This window comes from Ptychodera flava, unplaced genomic scaffold, assembly GCF_041260155.1.
Source record: "Ptychodera flava strain L36383 unplaced genomic scaffold, AS_Pfla_20210202 Scaffold_58__1_contigs__length_828623_pilon, whole genome shotgun sequence".
Taxonomy (NCBI): Eukaryota; Metazoa; Hemichordata; class Enteropneusta; family Ptychoderidae; genus Ptychodera; species Ptychodera flava.
Window position 1 is genome coordinate 785198 of NW_027248380.1, and position 23321 is coordinate 808518.

The 23321-nt window shown below is 38.1% G+C and overlaps 1 protein-coding gene across 1 annotated transcript; it reads right to left on the reverse strand.

Annotated features, from left to right (window-relative positions):
- Positions 1 to 623: 623 nt before the first annotated feature.
- LOC139128541 (death-associated protein kinase 1-like) lies at positions 624 to 19807 on the reverse strand. Its single transcript, XM_070694306.1, has 9 exons — positions 19784 to 19807; positions 18567 to 18665; positions 7135 to 7191; positions 4220 to 4348; positions 3370 to 3633; positions 2789 to 2912; positions 2101 to 2249; positions 1343 to 1525; positions 624 to 780 (listed from the first exon to the last, which is right to left on the reverse strand). The coding sequence occupies exons 1-9, from the start codon at positions 19805 to 19807 to the stop codon at positions 652 to 654; spliced, it is 1158 nt and encodes a 385-aa protein (XP_070550407.1). The 3' UTR covers positions 624 to 651.
- Positions 19808 to 23321: the final 3514 nt, after the last annotated feature.

The following is a 23321-nucleotide window of genomic DNA, read 5'->3' on the forward strand; positions in this document are numbered from 1 at the left end:
CTTCCTCGTCATAGACGTTGACACCTTTTCTCTCCGCTTCCACAATCTTCTGAATTGAGTAGTGTTTAGCTTTGTCCGGGTCTATGTCACTCCTTAACGAATGAGCGCTAAGAACACGACTCTCGATATCACTACCAGGACAACAGATTTCTAAGACATCTTCTATGTCTTCAAAAACCTTTTCCATTATGTTGTGGCAGTCTTCGATCTTTTCTTCATCTTTTGCCCTGACGCATATGTGAATGGCCCTCAAACCCCTGGTCATGTACACCAAACATTCAACCACATGGCAAACCTTGATACCATTCTTCCATATTCCACTGGGAGTCTGACCTAGGTCACGGAAATGATTGTAAAGTCTTGCCTGTAGTCGTGGAAACAATCCAGGTGAGAAGCTATCTGTTTCATCTCGACATTGGATTCTGCGACCGAAATAGATTTGTTTGGATGAATCCTTTCTCCACTGTGATTCTGGCATGTTTTCAACCAACAACGCGGGCGCGATAAACTGCACGTCGCCATCAGGTACTGAAGGGCTATTGTCAGCTTCAAAGACGAGCTCGAAAATCTTCAACAGGTTTAGAAGTAATTCAGTATCGGCAAATTCACTGAAGACTTCGTCGATGTCACTTCGACTGAAGAATCTCTTATTCATCCGTAATTTCTGTTGTATTGAAGGAAAATGTCTGTGGCTAGCATTGGTCCGAAAACTCTGGAGCACAGCCACTGGATATTGAGGACTATGATGTCATCGCCGTTTGGATTTTTGATAAAGAGAAGCTGCAAATAAATGTTCTTAAATTAAGTAAATAAATGGTAATTTTGAGACTTTATTGAAGTAAGGCTTACCATTACTACTTAAAGCTTATCATGATACTCAACGATCAGTTTTGAATGTACACATAGCGCATACAGGTGATTTTGAATTATGAAAATATTGCTGCTAAATACCCTACGAATTATCCAATATCAAGACAAGAAACTTATTTTAATGTCAAAGTGAACCACAGTTGTTTACTTCAACAACAAAAAAATCTAGCTCAGACTATTTACACAAGAGAAAAGCCAAGTTTATATTTTGCCAGTTTTGAAAGAGTAATGTTATTAGACAGGATAGATAAATACCAGTTGTCCGAGTGGTCCGTAGACGTGGTTGTTCGGCAGAGTAGAGAGTGAAATATATTATCAAAGAAGATTCATAACATGAATAATATCGATTTTCTTTTGTCAGATTTACTTCATATGTAGTAGGTCATAGGAGCTTATGTCGTCACAAAAATCGCGATTTTGTGATCATAGAGATATGAATGAAAGTTATGCGAATTTAAAAAAAAATCTGTACCTCTCCGATGTTGTCAAGATAAGATGTAGCCGTTTTCAGGAAATCTTCCTCCACCAATGGATCTATTTCTTTCACTTGTTCCACATAGGCATGCCAATACAATATTGGAAACTTCTCGTTGATTTGCCATTTGTTCTTACTGTCTGCAATCTTCGCACAGAGTTTAGGTATTTTCTCTTCTCGCTGAAAACATAATGGCAATGGAGACTAAATACGTTCCTTATGATAAGTTAATTTAGAACTTATTGTCTTTTGAGCGAAATTTATTGATTTTTATGATTATAATTCAACAGCCAAACAAGTCTGTAATTTATAGTTACATAATATCTGTGTAGAACGGAAAACACAATTGCCTTACTCTGGTAGATTCAGTTACGGGCTGAAATAAATATTTGTGGGATGGAAATTTTAATAAGAGTGTCTTTTGCCCCTAATACAATTTGTTGCCTTCGAAATCGAATATACTATAGTTCTGCAGTATGAACGATTCACATTTAAAAAGCCTAGGGACGAATCAAAGTGAGTTAACCCTCAGAGACAGGGAAGAACTTTTAAATGAAAAAGGTTATAAATGATTTTCGAATGTAGGCAACGGCTTGAAAAAACTGTTATGGTAAAGCTAAACGATGTGGCGTTCCAAATAACAATTATTTACATCAATATTTTTAAATATTCTTCGAAGTGACCAAATTTGATTGCCCTTTTGATTTGCTTGCAACTAATGATCACTAATTCGCTTGAATGTGTTCAAAACGTACCTTGGCATTTGTCAGACTTTTTCTAAGTCTGGTGATATCCTTATGTCGGGAATCATGACAATTGAGCAGATATGTTTCATCCACTATGTTCAAGTATTCCCCAAACATGTTCTGAATCTCTGTCCGTATGTCTTCTACGATCTTGATTGCTTCAAGTCAAAGTAATTACATGCATCATTATTTCATTTGCTTTGGCATACATGTGAGAACACAATGTACATTATTGGTACCAAGTAGGTGTCGGACTTCAACACCTATGAGTAAATTAACTGAATGATAAGGTAAACAGATTCTTTCTGCAGTTCACCTTATGAACAATAATGTCATTTAAATTGTAAAAATGTGTCTGTCTTTTAACGAAGACTACAAAAAATTGGTCAGGCACCGCGATCAACTTCCACATTGAAATGCTTCTGTTTTCGCTGACTGGTGTGTGACTAGGTACACTTTTTGTGACACAGGAAAAGTACAAGCATAACATATCTATATCTGAATAGGCATGTACGTGGTTTGGTCACCATATCTATTTTATTTTTCTAAGCATCTGAACAGGAACTAACAACGTGCTGAGTGTTATATCAGCAGTTGACTGTTCAATTGTAACAAAGTCGACATGTTTCTTGCAACCATACCTTCAATACCAATTGAATTTGTGAAAAAATATAGTTTCATTATGCATTTTACTCACCACGATGACGTCGAGACTCCGTCACATGATCAGCACCACTTGCCACTAAAATTACCGTCGGTTTGTTGTCGCTACTTTGGTCATCAGATCTTCTAGACTTGATGAATCTCGGCCATGTCAGCAACTAATCATTTGAAGAAACGAAGAGTTATATTCTTTTGAATGAGTCATTAGATACAATAATGTAGTTAGAGATTCTCCGAAGTAGCTGAAGATATGAATGGCAGAATTGTCTTTCGCCCAGTAAAGATTTTTATTCATTGCTTCGGTAAAGTTTGTGTGTGATTGTGATAGTTGGGGTATGAGCGTGAGTGCTTGTGAATTTTACAACTTGTTGGGGGGTGTCACAGTCAGAAAAATTGTAATAACTGTATACTCGGTTATAGAACCACTCTGTTTTGAGAGTGAGGATTTGGCAAAGCAGCTCTGTCTGTTGCTTCGTTCTTAGTTGACTGGATACCGTATGTTGTCAGTTCGAATCCTGTGTATTAGTACGCCATTAATGCAGAAATATCAATTACGGATATGTTGATCTCAAATTTAGCATTGTAATATTAAGATCGTAGACTTCATTAACTTGCCTTTTCCGTAAGTGTTCCATCAAACCCATCAATAACATCCATGACTTTGAAAACATTTATAAACACCGTGTCGTTCGCCCTTAAGAACATATTATGGGTCACGTAGTATTCCGGTTGTCCAGCGAAGTCCCAGACAATGTAGCTACCAGCTTTTGGTATATTGACCATGTTGACGTCAATACCAGGCGTTGGAATATGCGTGGCCTCGTCTTCAGAAGGTGCTTTCTCTTCCGATCGACGAGTAAAGTATGCTTCCCAAAAGCCCTGGTGAGTTATACAAGAAACAAAGGGAACGATGGGCAAACTATAGACCTGTCTTTAATTAAAGTGTCAATTTGTATTTGAGGTTTAAAAGGTTTCACATTTTATGCGAACTCTTACACGAACAACAGAAAAACAAAACAGTACTGTTCTTGTCATTTTCTTATTTATTCAAAGTGTACAAACTAAAACTTTTGTGATTACAAGCAACAGCACAACCAAGTATACATTATATGGAATTGTTGTCGTAATATTCGTCACTGAGAATCTAGCATCATCCAATAAATATATCTTTGTGTAAATGTAATCAAAACACTTCGGCATCATCATTTTTATGAACGTGGTTAAAAATTAAATAAAAATATCCATTTACCAATGTTTTCAAACGGTTTGCAAATTGACGTCTGTGTTTAAGAGAAATCTGTTTCTAGGTGGACAACTTTTGATTATATTGTGTTATAACTAAAGCGCTTTTCTTGCAAACTAACAAATTGGTAATATTCCGAATGACGTATCTCTCTCTCTCTCTCTCTCTCTCTCTCTCTCTCTCTCTCTCTCTCTCTCTCTCTCTCTCTCTCTCTCCCCTTACCCTTTGTAAAGCCTTCACAAGGGTGGTTTTGCCAACGCCACCATGTCCGCACACACTTAGCCTGCTACTGTTTCGTGTAATCCCTGGCTCTTGCATCAGTACACTGAACTCTGCCTTTTTCTTTGCGGCCTGAAAAAGGAAAATGACTTTTGTAAGATGGAGAAAACTTCAACAGAATTTATATATTAATGATATGCAAATAGCAAACTTTAAATAATTTTGTAAATGCTCCTCAAATGAAAATACAAAAACTTTATGCTTTATATTTACTTTTCTTTCAACAGTAACTTGTATACTACCACTAATATATATTTCATAGTATGACTATTTTATGAAACATCTGCAGAGCACAAGCAATTCGCTTCGTTCACTGTCGGTTTCTCCTTTTCTATAACAACATCAAACATTTTTGTTCATGAAGTTAATATACAATTAGCTGTAGGCAAAGTCTAATCACTGCTTCGGATGTCATGGAATCGCAGCAGTGTTAAAAATATCCTGCCTAATGTATGTTTATGATACTCAACCAAATCAGTGCAGGTGATGTCGGAATTTTCACAAATCATGTAACGTGGGACAGGTAAGTACTCACACTCTCGATGGGAGACCAGTGATATTATTAAGCCAAAGTTATTCAAATATCATTAGCTTGAAAATATATTATGTGCTCTGATGTTGACACATAACTGTGGAATATATTTTACTGATGCAAACGATAGTACAAAACATCTAGTATAAAAATGCCATTAGCGACTACATCGCAGACTTTTTCTTTTCCTAACACGGCAGTGTGCACACTGCTGGCGCGACCTGTGGACTGTCTTTTCTCATAATTCTATTGGTGCAGATTACTTTAGGTGATGATTAAACATTGAAAAAAAGTTTTTAAATGTCACTGTAGACGCCGAACTTTAATAAGTTGCCGCTGGTTGGTGTTCTCCAATGCAAGAGAGTGGTGGTACAATAGAAGGAAAATCGTACCAGTTTGTACCAGAATAAAGATTTGATTCATTCCTGATGATCTATATTATATTATCTACTCTTTCGTAAAACTATGGGGGGGTTGACCTTGACAAAGTGATTATTGTGTCGTATTTATTAGCAAAATAAAGACCACACTGCAGTTTGCTGTATTGAATATAGTAAAATCCATATAATCTCATACGGACACCCTTCTCATCCAGATTAGAATTATGACAAAATGAGATAGCAATACGGCCTACTCTTGACTTTTTTATTCTATGGCCACTTGGAGTTGCATCTGAAAGCGTCTAACTGAAATGCCAGCACTGGTAAGTATCAAGAAAATATTCGTTCAATTAAGATATTTTACCATACGTATAATACATTATATCTTTATATTGATTCGCTCCAACCACAGCCCTTCTTACTCTCATAGGAAAACACGGCGACCGTGGTCCCGATTTGAACCGTGCACGAAAAACTACCTCAATTCGACTGAAATAAACCCGATTCCTCTCTATGCCTACCCGAATAACTCACCGTTAGTTTACCAGCGATTCACGGTCAAGGGTTCAGTGGCCGGTCACTATATCTTGCTAATGACCGGCGGCAAAAGTTTTGCTACAGAGTATTAATTTTATATGATAAGAGAACGTACGGCAATCGACACATACTTTGATTTTGTGGGTTAGCGTAAAACAAATTGTACTTCAGAGTCATGAAATCTGTCTGTGCTAAACAGTGTAACTCCAAACTCGAATGATAATCGCTATGATATTGTGTCAGTTCGCCAGTTAGTTAAAATGTTCATTAGTCTAAGAGAGGTTAAGATTTCATACGGGAACTGAACGTGAACGATGATGTCACACTTCCTCTTGTCGTTTGGCAATCGTTTTCTATGTGAAACGGCCACTTTTAACGTACACCTTTTCAGATCCAGAGCGATTTTTACGCTCGCTTCCCCATAGACTTGATGTTAAAAGCTGTCATTCCTTTCGATTTATATTGTTGCTCTTTTTTTTATCGATCGCCGTTTGATTTTAAGATATTTTAGGTAAAGTTGCGCTGAATAAACCAACATTATCTCTTGCAGTGCACTCGTAGACGACGGCTCATGTCGCATCCACACTACACAGCCGATAACATTCAGTCTAAACTAAAATTAACATTTTCATTTGATTTACTTTACACAGTTTTTCAAACACGTATTAAGATTTCTGTATTTTCAAGTTTTTGTCTTTGTGTTCTGTTAACCTGATATCAGAGAACAATCATTTAGACAATGTGATTGTGTGAGTCGGGTGTGTGAGTCGGCACGAACACGTCTTAATCTAGGATGGCATATAAAAATAAAAACGGAGCAATACTCCAGTAGACTGTCGCATTAGTGATAGGCTGTGGTAGATCGTTAGGTGAACAGGATGACACATGGACATGTGAACCTTGCTCGGCCACCTAGTTACTGCGGCCGAGGAAAGCGAACAAGCGACGGGGCCAGTCAAGTCTTAATCCCAGTCTGTACAGAACGTTACGCGTACGGAATTCGTAGCCACTCTAAGCTATGTTCTCGCTACGGATGCAATCTTAACCTCTCTTTTTTTTCCGTCACAACAACGTCAGTAAACGATAAATTTCCATTGACGAATGTGTTAACCGTGACAGGAAACTTTTTAGCATAGCAGCAGGTCACATCCAATTACACATGTTGTCTTGAACATGTCATATGTTACAGGTCGGTAAGAATACGATGGAAAGTAATTGTGATCCCTACACGTATCGTATTGTGTATATCTAAATCATCCTACAAGGCTCCTTGCAAACGTAAGACGAACAACGCTGTCTAATTTGTTTTCTTATCGCCGAAGAGGAAGCAAATATCAAAGCCGACAACAGAAATTTAGTTCAATTTAAGAATCATTTAGGGCGTATTGAATCGAATGAAATAAACCTACTTTTAACAATGACTTCACCTTTCTGCCATCAGCAACGTCGAGAGGAGTTTCTCTATCCTGAATAAAATAGAAACAAAAGATGAGAGTTACTGACACGATTAAAGTCTTGCGTAAATTGGCTGTTTTTGCTAGCGAAGGAAAGCAACGCTAAAAATGAACCGTTACCTTCGCTACAAATCAAGAAATATGGTCACTGAAATAATGGAAATGTGATTTTTCACGGAAATAGCCAAGTACACGAAGGAAAGATACACGGGTTAACACTGTTGATCAAATCTGCATTTTTTAATGAATTTTGTTATTTGGTCTTTACGTACAATGCATCTATACTGCGCCAAATATTACATTCCATTTAAAACATCTGAACTATAGATCTGCAAATCTAATTACATGAAATAAAATGCAAAATTGTAAAAAGAATAAAATGAAATAAAGTCAGTTGAACATGTTAAGCAAAAAACAACTTTAAGTTTTAATGTATGCGTTTATCAATCGAATATATTTTGATATGGTAATACATTTCATCGATAAACAAATGTTACGAGGCGTCAAATGCAAAAAAATATTACATAGATACATAGATACATAGATACATAGATACATACAGACATAGATACATACATAGATACATAGATAGATACATAGATAGATACATAGATACATACATACACACATACATACATACATACATACATACATACATACATACATACATACATACATACATACATACATACATACATACATACATACATACATACATACATACGTAGACTATAGAGCGTGAACAAGGGTTGAAATTACATCGAGCCTCGCCGCGAAAAAATTTTATATACATAGGACCTCGTTCTGACTTACTGATAGCGCTGCAAAATTGTATATACATAGCCTAGGGCCTCATTCTGACTTTCTGATACAGCTTGACCTCGTTCCGACTTACTGATACAGCTGCAAAATTGTATATACATAGGAGCTCGTTCTGACTTACTGACACAGCTACAATTTTTTTATATACAGGACTTCGTTCTGGCTGATTGATACAGCTGCAAAACGATGGTGTGCGTTCCCGGCATTGAAGGTGCTGGACGGTAGGCGGTAGGCCTTTCGCGCCGCGCTGGGAAAACACAGTATCGTACGCAGGGCCATTGAGCTAAGAAGGTACCAAGGCAGGGCTAAGAATGACCTAGGCTAGTGCAATTATTGTAGCCCATATGCCCTGCGCTGGCTTTTCTTACCTGTTTTCTTGGCAGCCCTGGCCTGTAGTGGCTGCTGCTTCACAGTAACACGTTAGGAAAAGACCGTGCACAGCTCGCCGGCCTTTAGCTGCCTTTTTTGCGGCTAGACCATGGCAAGATTGAAGCTAATACATGCATAGTGCTAGCGCTTATGCTATTCAAGTGCATTTGAACTTTCCGGTTTATTTTGTGCTAGCGACAACAATGACCGTGGTATTGCTATCAGGAGAGATCACCACTGATCTGGGCTGTTCGTAGAAGAAAGGACATGCGCTAGGCGTCGACCACACAGTGCTCGTTCACTGCAGGTCAATGCAGTCGGTTGTGCAACATACTTTCATGGTCTACAGAGTTAAGATAATAAAGACAAAAATTTATTTGGAAATTTTGGTGCAATAGACCCATGCAATTATTGATGAAGACAACAATTCTTGGTCTTGGGCTTTCCTCGGGGCATTCGACGCAAGGAGAATGGCTGTATACAGACACGGTGCTTGGTTGTGTTAACGAGAATTAGAAATGATCAGACGTTCCAATTCACCAGTCAATCAGCGACACTCAGCCGATAGAGTATATGAGATTCATTGAACATGGCATGGAGGTAGAAAGAGATCTCTTTCGACCTCCATGGAGTCTTCAATTAATCTCATATACTATGTCGGTTGAGCGTCGCTGATTTACTGTTTTTGTTGAGTCTCTGATCATTTTTAATTCTCGTAAATACAACCGTTGTATTTAGGACTGCTCAGTTTCTTCGGCAAACTTCTCATAGAGAAAACAGAAAAGTATCACGAACTTGCCACGCTTTTCATATGAAGGGCATGCTGAATAATATGTTTGATATTTTAAAGAAATCTTATATATATATATATATATATATATATATATATATATATATATATATATATATATATATATATATATATATATATATATATATATATTAGACAATTTGCATTAGGACAGGACTCTAAAAATATGTCTTATTATTATTAAAGTTACGCGCCCGAAGGGCGCGCTGAAAAATGCAACTGAATGCTGAAATTCGGGGCTGGCACAATGCATTCATGCAAGTATGAGCCCTTGTTGAACTTGAGAAACACACTGACCCCCCCCATATTGGGCATTTCAAAAACATGGTGACCCCCATCATCAAAGTCGAAAACAGGGGACCCCTCATGAATCCACCGCCCCCCCCCCCCGCCCTGGCTGAAGAAACTGACGAGTCCCTTAGCTACATGCTCGCGTGTACCTCTATGCTCCTTGTGCCGATTGCCCCGAGGGAAGTCTGAGACCAAGAATTGTTGTCTTTCCACTCAAATTTATCTTCATCCGTCTTGTGCATGGGTTTATTGCACCAAGTTTTCAGTATTAATTTTTATTCTCGTAACTGTGTAGACCGCGAAAGTTCGCTGAACAGCTGACAGACTGCAGCGGTCTCAGTGTACGATCGTTGTATGGTTGACGCAATCGTATGGTTAACGAGTAGCCCTTTGTACAGGTATGTGTGTTCCGGCATTATACGGTCTCCACCACAGCCGTATAAAAGGCGGGAACACACAGACCTGTACACAGAGCTAGGCTACGAGCAGCCCATCGCCAAGATCAGTGGTGATCCCACCTGATAACAATACAATGATCATTGTTGTGGCTAGCTTACTAGATCAAAATAAACCGGAAAGTTCAAATGCACTTGAATAGCACAAGTGCCAGCAAATTGCATGTGTTAGCTTTCGTCTTGCCAGGGTCTAGCTGAGTACGATACTGTTTTCCTAGCGCGGCGCGAGAGGCCTACCACCTCCCATCCACACCTTCAACACTGGGAACGCACAGAATTGTTTTGCGGCTGTATCGGTCAGTCAAAACGAAGTCCTTTACATATAAAATTTTACAGCTTTATCAGTAAGTCACAACGAGGTCCTATCTATGTACAATTTTCCAGCCCTACCAGTAAGTCAGAACGAGGTCCTATGTATAGAAAATTTTGCAGCTCTATCATTAAGTCAATACGAGGTCCAGCTGTATCAGTAAGTCAGAACGAGGTTCTATGTATATAATTTTTTCGCGTCGAGGCTCGATGTAAATTTCGACCCTTGTCCAGGCTCTTTAGTCTATGTATGTATGTATGTATGTATGTATGTATGTATGTATGTATGTATGTATGTATGTATGTATGTATGTATGTATGTATGTATGTATGTATGTATGTATGTATGTATGTATGTATGTATGTATGTATGTATGTATGTATGTATGTATTCTACATGTATAAATGCATACCCTATATGCGTATATATATGTATGCATACACGTATATGTATGCATACATATGTATGACCAATGTATATGTGTGTTTGTATGTCTATATATATATATATATATATATATATATATATATATATATATATATATATATATTATATATATATATATATATATATATATATATATATATATATATATATATATATATATATATATATATATATATATATAATTCCTCTCTATATACATATCCTCAGTAGCTGTTCTATCTCTAAAATAAGGCTGATTGTGTAAATTAATTTTTTTACATTTGGCGCCTCGTATACATATAGTGATAACATATATATCTTATTGTTCTGTGAAGGGTACTACTATTAATGAACCTGTTGTAAAACACGTGAGCATATTCAGTTCATATCTGGTTTTATTTTTAAACCAAAGTTGGTTCGTGTAAGTGTGCTAACTGAAGGACGTGTATAGAAGTATCACTTCTCCCTGATTTGGACCATGCCTACGCGTTTTAAGTGGTTGAATAATGAATGGGTGTGGCACTCATAAAATGTCGCCCCCATGGAAAAGTACAAAAATGTTGTATTGCCTGCATTACACATCTTGGTCATAAAAGAAACAAGCATGATGGCATTTACTTGAATGCATAACACACAATAGCCAACAAGTTTTTTTGTTGTAATATCTATTTTCTCTGTCATATGATTAGTTTTTGAAAATGACGGGAAATCTAAAGTAAACGTTTGAATGGACACACCACTTTTAATACTTATACGACAGTGTTATACACTTTTTTGGTCTCATTTAAAGAAAGCTCTTGGAAAATTGAGAATAGATTTTCAGATTGGTATATTACACGTTGGTAGCTATTGAAGCTTTAATTTATGTCCGTACAACAAATTGCAATACCAAAATCCCTTTATCTAAAATGTCGCGTGCAAAGCAAACTGCTCTGTTTGCTGCCAACTGTCACAGCCAATGGGAAACCTGCTAATCACGAACATTGACAACAGATACAAAACACCATCACAAGCTTTTTTTTTTCTTACTTTCTATGTCATGTAACTATACAGGATTTAATTTGACGTGCCGATGTTTATTTTCCAGAAGCTTTATGCTCAGCTAAGTAGACCACTGTTGTACATATACAAAATGGTCGTTTACAGGACTAACACATCCTAGCAGAGAGAGTTGTGATGGTTATTGCATTATTTCAATAACTGCTCTTTATGATGTTAGATGTGAAAGAAGTATATGAGGCGGGACGAACCATATAACACAAAAAAACAGTCACAACAAAATAAATAAGTTTCTGCGAGAATTCAGATGCTCCAAGATTAATAAGTCGGTAAATAAACGATCATTGTGTTAGTGGCCGCTTCATAAAGTTAAAATAAAAATGCTATTTTCGCCGTGTAATTAAATAAGACATCTGAGACTCGCCTTTTTATACTTAAATCAGCATAAATTTACTCCTTAGAAATAAATCAAAACATTTATTATATTCCGTAACCCAAGGTTGCTGCTACATGCAAGTTTCCATTTACCAATCCCGTCTATCTCGTCAGACACAAATTGTTACCAAGGCCACACATAGCTCAGGCGACATCAAGCGATGATAAATTCAAGGACATGCAGAATTGCATTTACTTTCTTTGTTTGAGGAGTATGTATTTTTATTACATGAAACAAATTGTGTTTTGGCTACGATTCCTTTGCCCGACAGGTTAGAAACGTCGCTGTGTTCTTCTTTCATTGCTGTGATCATCGGGAGTCCACGCCACTTTACTGTGTGATGTGAGGTTTTAGTCCAAGTTCAGAGTACCTGTTCTACGTATGGGCAATGGGAACATAATTCTCTGGTTACGATCTACGTATTACTACTGTGGATTCTGGTGAACATCCAAAGAAGTTCTGTTCCGGTGAGTGATTTATATAGTAGGAAATTTGTGCCATTATTCTACGTGGACTATTGGCTGAATCTGTGCGTTTGTGTTTATCATTCGTGTATTGTCTCGTGTCGCACGTCGGTTGAAGTCACCGCCTGCTGGACACTGAACATTTACGTTTGCCATTATAGTAGATTTATTTAGTCACATGATCACGTTTAGGTTAAGTTTAATGGATTTTTTATCACAGCTTTCTTTGTCTAAATAAATTAAAGCCCATTAGCTGTGGCTTTTAGCATTATTTTTATGAATTTACTTTCAAGCTGAAAACAGTTTTTGGGATGTACTAATTAACGTGTTTGTATATACTCATTATACCCACTGGGACTGTATATGCAGTTTTGAACAAAATAAAGATTACACTGCGATTACCAGTTCCTCTATCCACCGGTCTGGAAACGCCTATCACAAAAGGTGTGAATCACGTAGACCGCGCAGCCAAACTGCAACACGGTCAAGTGATACCAGTGCGTTGCTTGGTTTTGACCTCTGTGTCACGGCAGACGCTTGTCCTGTCGAATCTTCACTGTTTTGGCACTATAAAGTGTTATCTGCATCTATATTCGACACCAAGACAGAAATAACGATATCCCGTAACCGGTGTGTGTTTTTCGTGATCCTTCTCCCATCGTAAATTATGATAGTGTTCGATAATTGCTGGGGTTGATCGCTTCGAGTGTGTTGACAAGCACAAGATACGGCTGGAATCACACCGGAAAATTTGTCGTCCCTTTCTCTTGCAATTCTAGTAGTCACTTCCTTTCAAATATGATATAACTTTGTTTTCTGTGTAATATTCTGTGAAATCATGTCTGTTAACTGAGCAGAACGGGAAAGACAACTGCAGAAATGCATGTAGATTTTAGTCGTGTGGTCGCATATTTTCCCATGTAGCGTCAATATGGCGAACTCTCGATACGTACGCTCAGGCACGGCTGGAATCACAAGGGGAAATTTGCCCTCCCTATCACTTGCAATGCAAGTCATTGTCTTCAAATATGGTCTAAATATTTTTTATGTGTAATATTCTGTGAAATTATGTCTGTTAACTGAGCAGAATAGGAAAGACAACTGCAGAAATGCATGTAGATTTTAGTCGTGTGGTCGCATATTTTCCCATGTTGCGTCAATATGGCGAACTCTCGATACGTACGCTCAGGCACAGTTAATGCTTTTATAAATGTTGAAAAATATCATTCAAAATACTATATGTCAACACAATAACAGGTTTGGTAATGAAGTACTGAGCTATCGATGTCAATATTTGAAGATTTTGCCTGCAACAGTCCATGGCACTTGCGAACAGTGCGTCGGCATTTTTCGATCGTGATCATGAGGCAACCATAATGTGTCGGTCCTTTAAAGCTTTATCTAGAGGGGCAACGTTACCTATCTAGTGAAGAAATAAATTGTTTAGTGTTTATATAGGGAACAAGTTGTAATGTTTTGTGATATTCTGAAAATAACCAACAAACGTCATGTTTTTGAACGATCACATTGCGGCTGTCATAGGATCGTTGGGTAGCGACATTGATATAACGGCCAGTAGAACATTGTCGGTGTCCTTTGTTTAAGGTGTGAATCGTGTATTTGTTCATATCACGGAGTGTCACAAAGAAACCAGCCACGTTTCCAGACCGGTGGATAGAAGGACTGTTGTTTGCCTGAACATGCGGATTAGCAAAAGCCGTGGATAGTTTACATATCGGTACTAAAATCTTTATATGAACTGCTCAGAGTAGTCTATTGAAATACATAGGGGTGAATGTTTTTAACAGTGACATTGTATGTTCTGTTTCCCTTGTAAATATAACCAATTTTTGAAAATGGCGGGAAATCAAAATGGCCGTTAAAATTTGAATTCACTTGTCGAATGTTTCAAAAGAAATTGTTTCCTAATGCAGTAAAATCCCATGTCCCTTCAGAGGGTATGATTGAGAGAAAACCAGGAGAAAGTACGAGGATATTTTGAGTTGAACAACTTTACTTTATTTTGCTAAATATTTGGAGCACTTGTTTTGACTTGGTTTTGGCCAGTTGAAAATTATGTCTGACTCAGGGTCGTAACAGAAAAGAAAGTAACCACTCAGGTGGTAAATATGCTTCTGTCAATGGTAACACTCACTGTATCAACGAAATAGAATGCTCTGCATCATGTTTACCTATGACCCGTGAACGTCAAATAGCTACCAATCAAAATATTCGTCGGTCACGTTAATTCATAGCTGCAATACATGTATTTATCAATCATTATACTCAGTGACTGAACAAACCAAAAGAGGGGATGCAACGAGATCCGACACGAATCTTTCCACGGAACGTTTTGACTACTTTTGAGAACATGATAAAGGCTAATTACTATGAAGGTCAGTAGCCTCAGAAAATGAAAGAATATTTTCTGCAGATGTAGTTCCTTTGACAAGCCTATGAAAACAGCCAGTCATCAGTGTGCCGCTGAAAATCGCAAATACAATTACATGTACCTTGATGTTTTAAATCTATTATTGCTTAATTAGTTTTATCGCGGAACAAATTTCGGAAAACATAGGCGCGCGCTGGTTTTGGTTTGAAAATACTTCACTGTCGACCACTGAATGTTTTATTACAGATTGCCATTAAGGTTTTACTCTTGTTTGTCGATGTTCTGTATATCTTGTCGAGATATCTTACGTGTTCTTCTTTTTACTGTCCTTTTAATTGTCTGTTTTGATATGTAAATTTCTATCAGCTGGTTCTCGAAATAAAGTTTAATCAAAAACAAATCATTGCTCATATTTTCCTTGTTTAACTTTGGAATACAAGCTTTACAGCTCTATATACAAAAGTATCCTATCTCATTATGTCTTTAGGTCGGACAATGCCATCTATACGGCAGGACAGTCATATACCTGCTTCAATAGAGAAATAAAAAAACATATACCTGTTTCAATCGAGAAAAATACAAGTGTCAGTAAACGAAACATTATACAGCAGCTTACACATTCGAGATGCAGCGATTGATGATTGCGTTGTCGTATTTTACAAAACAACGTGTGCGTAGTGGTCATTGTTGCTATGTATATATCGAAATGTTTGCTTAATTTACCATCTCATAACTTACCCGACTTATTGGTCTTTTTACACCGGAATTTCGTTCAATGATACGGCACATATGAACGCTATTATCGGATTATTTGTCAAAAAGATAATAAATTGTAGCGATTTAGTGACCATATTGGTCGATGAGTGTTAAGGTCTTCATTATGGATCAGATACCAGCTTACATTATATTTCGCTGTAAATCTTCGAAATCCTGAATCTCGACTCCACATATGCACAGCCTAACGAAATCATATGTTTACTCGGAGATGAACAAAATTACACTCGGTCGGCCTTTTTTTATAAACCATATTTTCCTGCTTATTGCTTCAGTCCGATTTAAGTCGAGGAGAGAAAAGTACTTGAAGAGCAAAGATTATATCTGAGAATGACTTTTCCTGAGTAACATAAACATTAAAATCGTTGTTGCTATACAAGACATCAAACGTGCAGCTTAAGGAGCTCAGCTTTGCAAAACTGATAATGTTAACGCCTTTAAACTCATTCCCCTTTTATCTGTCACTCCGCACATCTCAGTACTAAACAAACATGCTGTTCTCTTTATATTACACTTGAAAATATGTCATTAAATCTTCGCGAGGATATTTTGGATTTTATTCATACGCTAATTTGTTTTTGAAAATGTCACTATTTCGACTTTGGTAATGATCCAAATGGATTTTGTCGCTTGTGACTTCAGACATGCGCTTGTTTGTTGCCGCAATATTTGAGCCGCTACTCAAAAGTGTTCAGTCATTAAAACTAAAAATATGCGTTCGTTGAAAATGTTAAAAAAACGCTGTATGTCCTCAAATTTCTGTCCCAAAAATATCCCTCATGTAATGGACGACGGATCTTTGCTGGATGAACATGGCACATATGTCGTCTGGCCGATAACCTCACCGTCGACAGCCCTGACATCGACCGGTAAGCATCCTCTGGATGATTTCCGTCCGTCGACAGCCACAACACCGACGCTGGTAGTACAACGTCTGTGTTAGCATTGGTTTCCAAAAGACTGCAAGTACCCCAGCACCGGACAAGACTATTGGACCAATTATTTCTTGGAGTGCCTTTATTGACTTGGCATGGAGCGTAAAAAAGCACACCTACCACTTCGTAAGTGTGACCGCCTACTGGCTATTCTCGGACATTGTAGGAACTGTAGATCATGCATCAAACACAAATTGTTTTGTTGGCTGCTTAAACTTTGCAAGCCGTGTTTATTGTACCTGCTGTACATTCACTCCTCAACTGAGTGAATTACCAAAGACTGAGGGCTGGCTACAGGAGCGTGTGGCAATTTATGCTGAATGTAGCAATGACATCAGAGCATGATTTTCTTTGATGCTCGATCGGCGTATCTCTGTTCCTTGATATCGAATCAACTTCCTCACCTCTACTTCTGCTCTTTATGCATGATTCTGTTGGAATTTGAATGACAAACTATGGCTTGAGAATTACCGATCACTCTTTCCTATCGGCGGGGAGGGGGGGGGCACTCGGCAACGCAAACACGTGATTGAATATTGCGATAACATAACTACGGTTCAAATATTGCAAATTGAGAAATCCAATTTGCCACTTATTACGATGGTGATGTGTAGACAAACTATGGCTTGAGCATAACAGATCACTCTTATCTATCGGCGGGGGGGGGGGACTCGGCAACGCATACTCGTGATTTTCTATTGCGATAAATAATTACGGTTCAAATATTGCAAATTGAGAAATCCAATTTGCCACTTATTACGATGGTGATGCGTAGACTTGCAGAGCACTCGGCAAACAATCTAACTTTATTGATGTTCATTTGTCTTCGAGTCGTTTTCAGGAGTGCAGGTTTAAGCATATCTCACCCCAAGCCAGTATTTTCCACTTCGCCATTCCATCAGTGTTGCAGATACTTATAGGCTGAAACTAAGGCGTATCTTTTTACCAGGTTGCCACCTGGAAACAGGTACTCGCCGAACTTGCAGTCAGGTACGTGTATGAGTAAGGTTCGTCTCCATGACAACAAGCACTCGTGATATGCCAAGTCTACCGCAAATTTAAGAGGATATGCTTATAAACTTTGTAGTGCGCTGTGGGCATTCACTACATCCATCGTATTCAATCATTAAAGTACATCGCACAGTATACTAACTATTATCTGGAAAATGGTTTACAATCTGCAATATCGTCGGAAGGCACCGCAGGCAAGTGTCAAATTTCCAACTCGAAGCATTCGCCGCATTGAACGATACACCATGCACCCGGTCTCTCCACTGACTCCGTCCTATTAGGATAAACTTTCCATTGTTTTGGCTGGGAGTATTCAGTCCCTTTGTGTTTATCTACTACTCGAGTTGGTTTACCTTCTGGCAATTTTATGTTATGATTTCTGCGCTGCAGAGAGTGCACATATAATGGTATCAATTTAACCCGGCGAATAGCTGACTTTATAGTATTGATCACCTCATTTATCTCTGGGTGTTGGGTCGCACTCTCTGACACACCAGTAACTCATATCCTCACTGAGATTGTTAATGACAGGATTCGGCATAATGCTCCAACTTACCTTAATTTATCTTTGACAACAATGCAAATGCCGACAAGTCAATGTTTTACATCTACTTTATATGTGCTTTAATTCATATCTTTAGGATTATTTGAAAAGCTATTCAAATAATTCTAAAGATATGAATTAAAGCATATATAGAGTAGATGTAAAATATTGACTTGTCGGCCTTAGATCCTTGGCGATCGGAAGCTCTATTTAAGCGCCGAGTTAATTAATGCATTAAACGTTTTAAATAAATTCGATATCACCTCACCGTGATATAATTGTATAATTCTGAATGAGCTGCTGGACACGCTGTGACATTTTCTTTGTAAACTAATGGAGATTACTTACAAAATTCTGTGCATCGATATCTGCTTTAGATTGCAATAGTAATCTTGTAGTGGCTTCGTGACCACTATTCGCTGCATCATGTAATGGTGTCCAGTCAGCCTGTCCATAAATGTAAAGCATATAATTAGCGTTACGATGCATACATTTTAAAATAGGAGAAAGTAAAATCTGCATTTCCATACATTTTAACATGAACATCATCGTAATGGTTCCGGAAGTGGTTGTGCTTCATTCCAAAATTGTTTGGGGAAGGTTTTTCCAATTTAGGCACTTTAAAAAACATTCTTTGTTTGCCTCCGCGTGCTGGTAGAGTTTCAGTTTGAAAATAAAGAAAACAAACTCAACATTAACATTATTATCAAACATATAATGTTTCAAAAGAAACCAAATACACTTGTGTGTTTTGTCTGTGTTTGTTTTTCTCCTTTGCTTGCAGATAGGTTTTTCAAAAATCCAATTTGCTTTGAATGGAGAGTTTATTGTCTCCATTTATGTGATCTTATGAGGTAAACTTGAAGGTTGTGAAAATAAATTGATGGAAGATAGCTTTGTACGTAGCATCATATTTCGATCCTAATTGTTGCGATAAAAATGACATGAACAATTTCAGGAAGACTTGGTCGAAAACAAGAATGTTATTTGGAAGTGTTATCTTAGTGTCATTTTTCCCATGCTTTTCGGTAGTGGTATTGGTAACGTATTGGAAACATTGTATGTTTCCCTACATAGAATACGAAATGGAACGATGTGACAGGTGCTTTTAGTCTCTGTCTCGAGTACTTGCAAAAGATATCATGTTTCATTTGATATGTTATTATACAAGGTACCGTAACAAACTAACTTAAAAACACAAACATTAACACAAACGAAAGTGGAACTATAAAATATTATCATCAACACATCCAACGCTATTGTCTATTTTAGAAGTATAACATTAACTCTCATCAGAGAAATTGAAAGCAAATCTTTTCCATTAACAGAATATTGAGAAACAGACACAACGTGACCTGTTACTCTTTCAACTGGAATATATTTTAACATGGCTGAACCCCATGGTGAGACAATGCGAGCGAACCGTATTAAGGGTACTTGCACTCTGGTTTGCTTAAGTCTGCCGCCGCGGCCGTCCTCGCACGAGCGCTTAGCAAGTGTGGCACGGCCGAAGAATCAATACAGCGCAACTGCGAGTGCAAATGCTCCGAGTACAGAGCGCTTACTTTGTCTTGCCATTCGGTTCCCATATTACTACATATGTCACAATGAAAAACATACGAAAATGAAGAGTTGGTCGACGCGTTTTCTTGTCTGAAGTGTGTCGGAATGGCATGTATCAAGTTTGTATATTTGTAGTCTGGTTTAGTGTATGATAATGTCATTGAATTCTCATTGGCGTATTGCGTTGAGATTTGTTTTCAATGTATATATTTTCGCTATGCTGTCTTGACAATGGTTGCAAGCTTTAAAAAATTCCCGAAAATGTTGCTATTCATACATTTTGCATTCATTGTTTACGCTATGATCACGAAGGTTAATACAGGTCAGAGGTCTGGCATGAGAAAACACCATCATTTCCCAAACACATAAAACTACTGATTGTTCATTACATAGACCCATGGAGCTTCAGGGCCTATGGTTCATCTAATCTTGGGTTTGGTAGCACTGTGACGCTATCATCTACTAAAAGTTTACTGTAGAATTTCAAAGACGTGTAATCTCCCTCATCATATGCAAGGCTGGAATGAACAATTAAAGCAGAAAACAGCAGAAAATTTTGAGTGAAAGATGTCCACGAGGCTATGCTCAGTAACACGTAGTTGATCGTATCGTCCTACCAAAGCCCTAGATTGTATATTAAATCAACACGACAATCACACGACTACATTCTCTATTGTCATTGTAAATAGGGATATCTAACTGTCACGAAGAAAACGGCGGCATGTTGATTTGAGTATAGAGATGAATTGTTAATTTGTTATTACTTTTTCGTTATTTTTTTTAATTATCATAAAGAATAACTTTAATATCTCTATCTTTACTAATTTAGTATCGGTACTGCAATGGTATTTTGGTAGCACCTGGGAAATATAAGACATGACATATTTTCAGAACGAGGTTGGGACTCACGTTATATTACGGAAACGTGTATATTCGCCTTTCAAATTCAATCTAAACGTAAAAAATAGTATAAAAAATGCAACCTCTGGAAGCCGTTTAAGTGGTGATCAGCAGTGACTGACTACGTCGTTGGGGGCGCACATCAGTATGTGATCAGAGGGAATTCCCCTCGACTGAAAAGAAGACCTGTGACGAGACCCGGTCCAGGTCATGGGTAAATGCAACATAGTAGGATTGGCCAGTCAGTGAACGTCAGTCTCCAATGTCATGAACAATAAATCATGTAAATTTAGGCTTGTAGATTGCAACGAGATCGGATCATTTCAGCTACATTCCACCTAGGGCCTTTAATTTTAGTACTCGGCAATTTTTAGATTTGCGCACATCACGGCTTTGTACGGTCGAGATGGCGACTGACAAAAGTGATTAGCACATCGAAAATTACTTCTTTGGATGATTTCCCTTGTCAAGTACGGTTTCTATAAATCAGGATTTGACCCTAGTATATTTACAGTAACTTATTTCTCGCCAAATATAGCATCATATATTGTTGACCAAATTTTAATTTAACTTTACCATCTGTAGTACGGAGAGTTTGTAAGCTTTGCAACGATAGGTCAACTATTCTTGTCGGTTATTTAAGCACGATGGAGCACGATTTTTTCTGTCTTTATGCATTTTCGGGTACGATTGACCACTCACAAAACTAAGTGTATGTGCATTTTGTTCGGGCTTGCTTTTCATTTGTGCCGTACTAGGTTCTTGATTCTCGCTCACTGTAGACCGAGTCACAGGCGCTTGCCATCACGCTATATTCATTTCAAATACATGTATATGTCTACTAGATTCGACACCTGTGACAGCGAGATGACAAGCGCCCGTACTACGGCCTACACGTTAAAAATTAGCTTGCTCTAAGTAAATACAATGACGCATAGCCGCACCGGACATACCCAAACGCTTCAACTGAATTTTGCCTGGTAGCGGTAGATATCGTAGACTCCTACTAACTCCACAACTAATTATGTAGTTTGTTTTACTAAAAGTGATTGATTCAAATGGATTAAATGTGTGACATTTAGTTTTGAGCGATATTGAAATAACTCCAGAGGTTGACTTCGTCTTGTTGGCGGGCTCGATCAAAAAAAGAAATCGCGCGTCGGATCAATTCGCCGAAAAATTGTCCAAAAGCAGGAAAAAGAGAAATGTCCAATTACTCACTGTTAAACATAGTCGAGAGGGAAAAAAGAAGAAAACTTTATCCATGAAGAAATCCTTACAATTTCAGAGTTTGCGGTTACGCAAAAAAGTGCGTATTATACGCAGAAGAAATTTTACGCACGCATTTTTCTGATGGCAATGCGTTTGACTACGCAAAATACTGACGCCCATTATCAGCGCTATTTTGATGACGAAACGGCATTTTGTCCATGGTCCCTCCAACCAAGATTGCATCAGAGCTAATAATATGCAGAGAACAGTGTGAAATTGCAACACGCTGAGCGATTTTTGCTTTATGAGATTGCGACCCGTCAACAACGGACTGCTCACATGGGTGTTGCCTGAAATTGTAACATTTTGAGCAAATCATTTCGAGTGAAGTTTACATGTATTTTGCTCCGGGCAAACAACCACACTTATCATATCACTGACACGACAGCGTGCATGCTGACAGGCAGCGTAGCTACCTGTAACTGTTGCCACCATAGCTCATAGATCATGTCAAAGCAATCCTCGTTGATATCTTTTAACTTTAGTGCTTCGAGCAAAAAAAAAATATCGGAAGCATCGCAAGATGAATCTTGTACAAGTTCAAGCACTAAAAGGGCTTACATGCCAGCCACGACTACTTCAGAGTGCACCGCTACCGTGTCCTCAGTGACATCAAGTTCAACGTTGACAGCAGTGAAGCGGAAGCACAAGCAACCGGCACGGGAGAAATCACACTGAGTTTCAAAGCAGTTGGAGCATCGAGTATCCTGGCTTCGCTCATAAGTTCAGGTATCGAAAATGACAAAAATAAAAAAGAATTTTGCTGCTCTGTATGCTGTGTGAGAAAGCAAATAACAGGAACACGTTTACTCATGGGTCTCCAGATTCACAAAAATCGGCGATAAAGCGTCATATGAAGACCGATGATCATCGCGAGGCTTCTGTGGCGCGATCATCGCAGGATTTAATGCGTGATTTTTTCTAGTAAAGGACTTTCCGAAACTAAGGGAAAACAGCGAGCAGTCCTTCGTACGGTCTATTACATGGCTAAGGAGAAAATACCAGACCGAAAATTCGTGTCGTTGATTGAACTGTAACGTGAAAACGGATGCGGATACTTGAAAACGGAGATTACACGCACCATGACTGTGTTAAAGCCATGCAGAGAGCATTAGCTGACACAGTACGTGAAGAAATTTCTCAGAAAATATCCGATTCGCCGTTTCTTGGCATACTCGTTGACGAAACAGTCAATGTCACTGTTCATAAGAAGCTGATCATGTTTCTGAAAATCGTTGATGATGGAAAACCCCGTACAATATTTATTGGGAACTACACTGTTTTAAACGGTACAGCCCAAACAGTAGCTGACAAAATTTTATCAGTAATCGGTGATCATGGAATTGAAATATAGAAAGTCATGGGTCT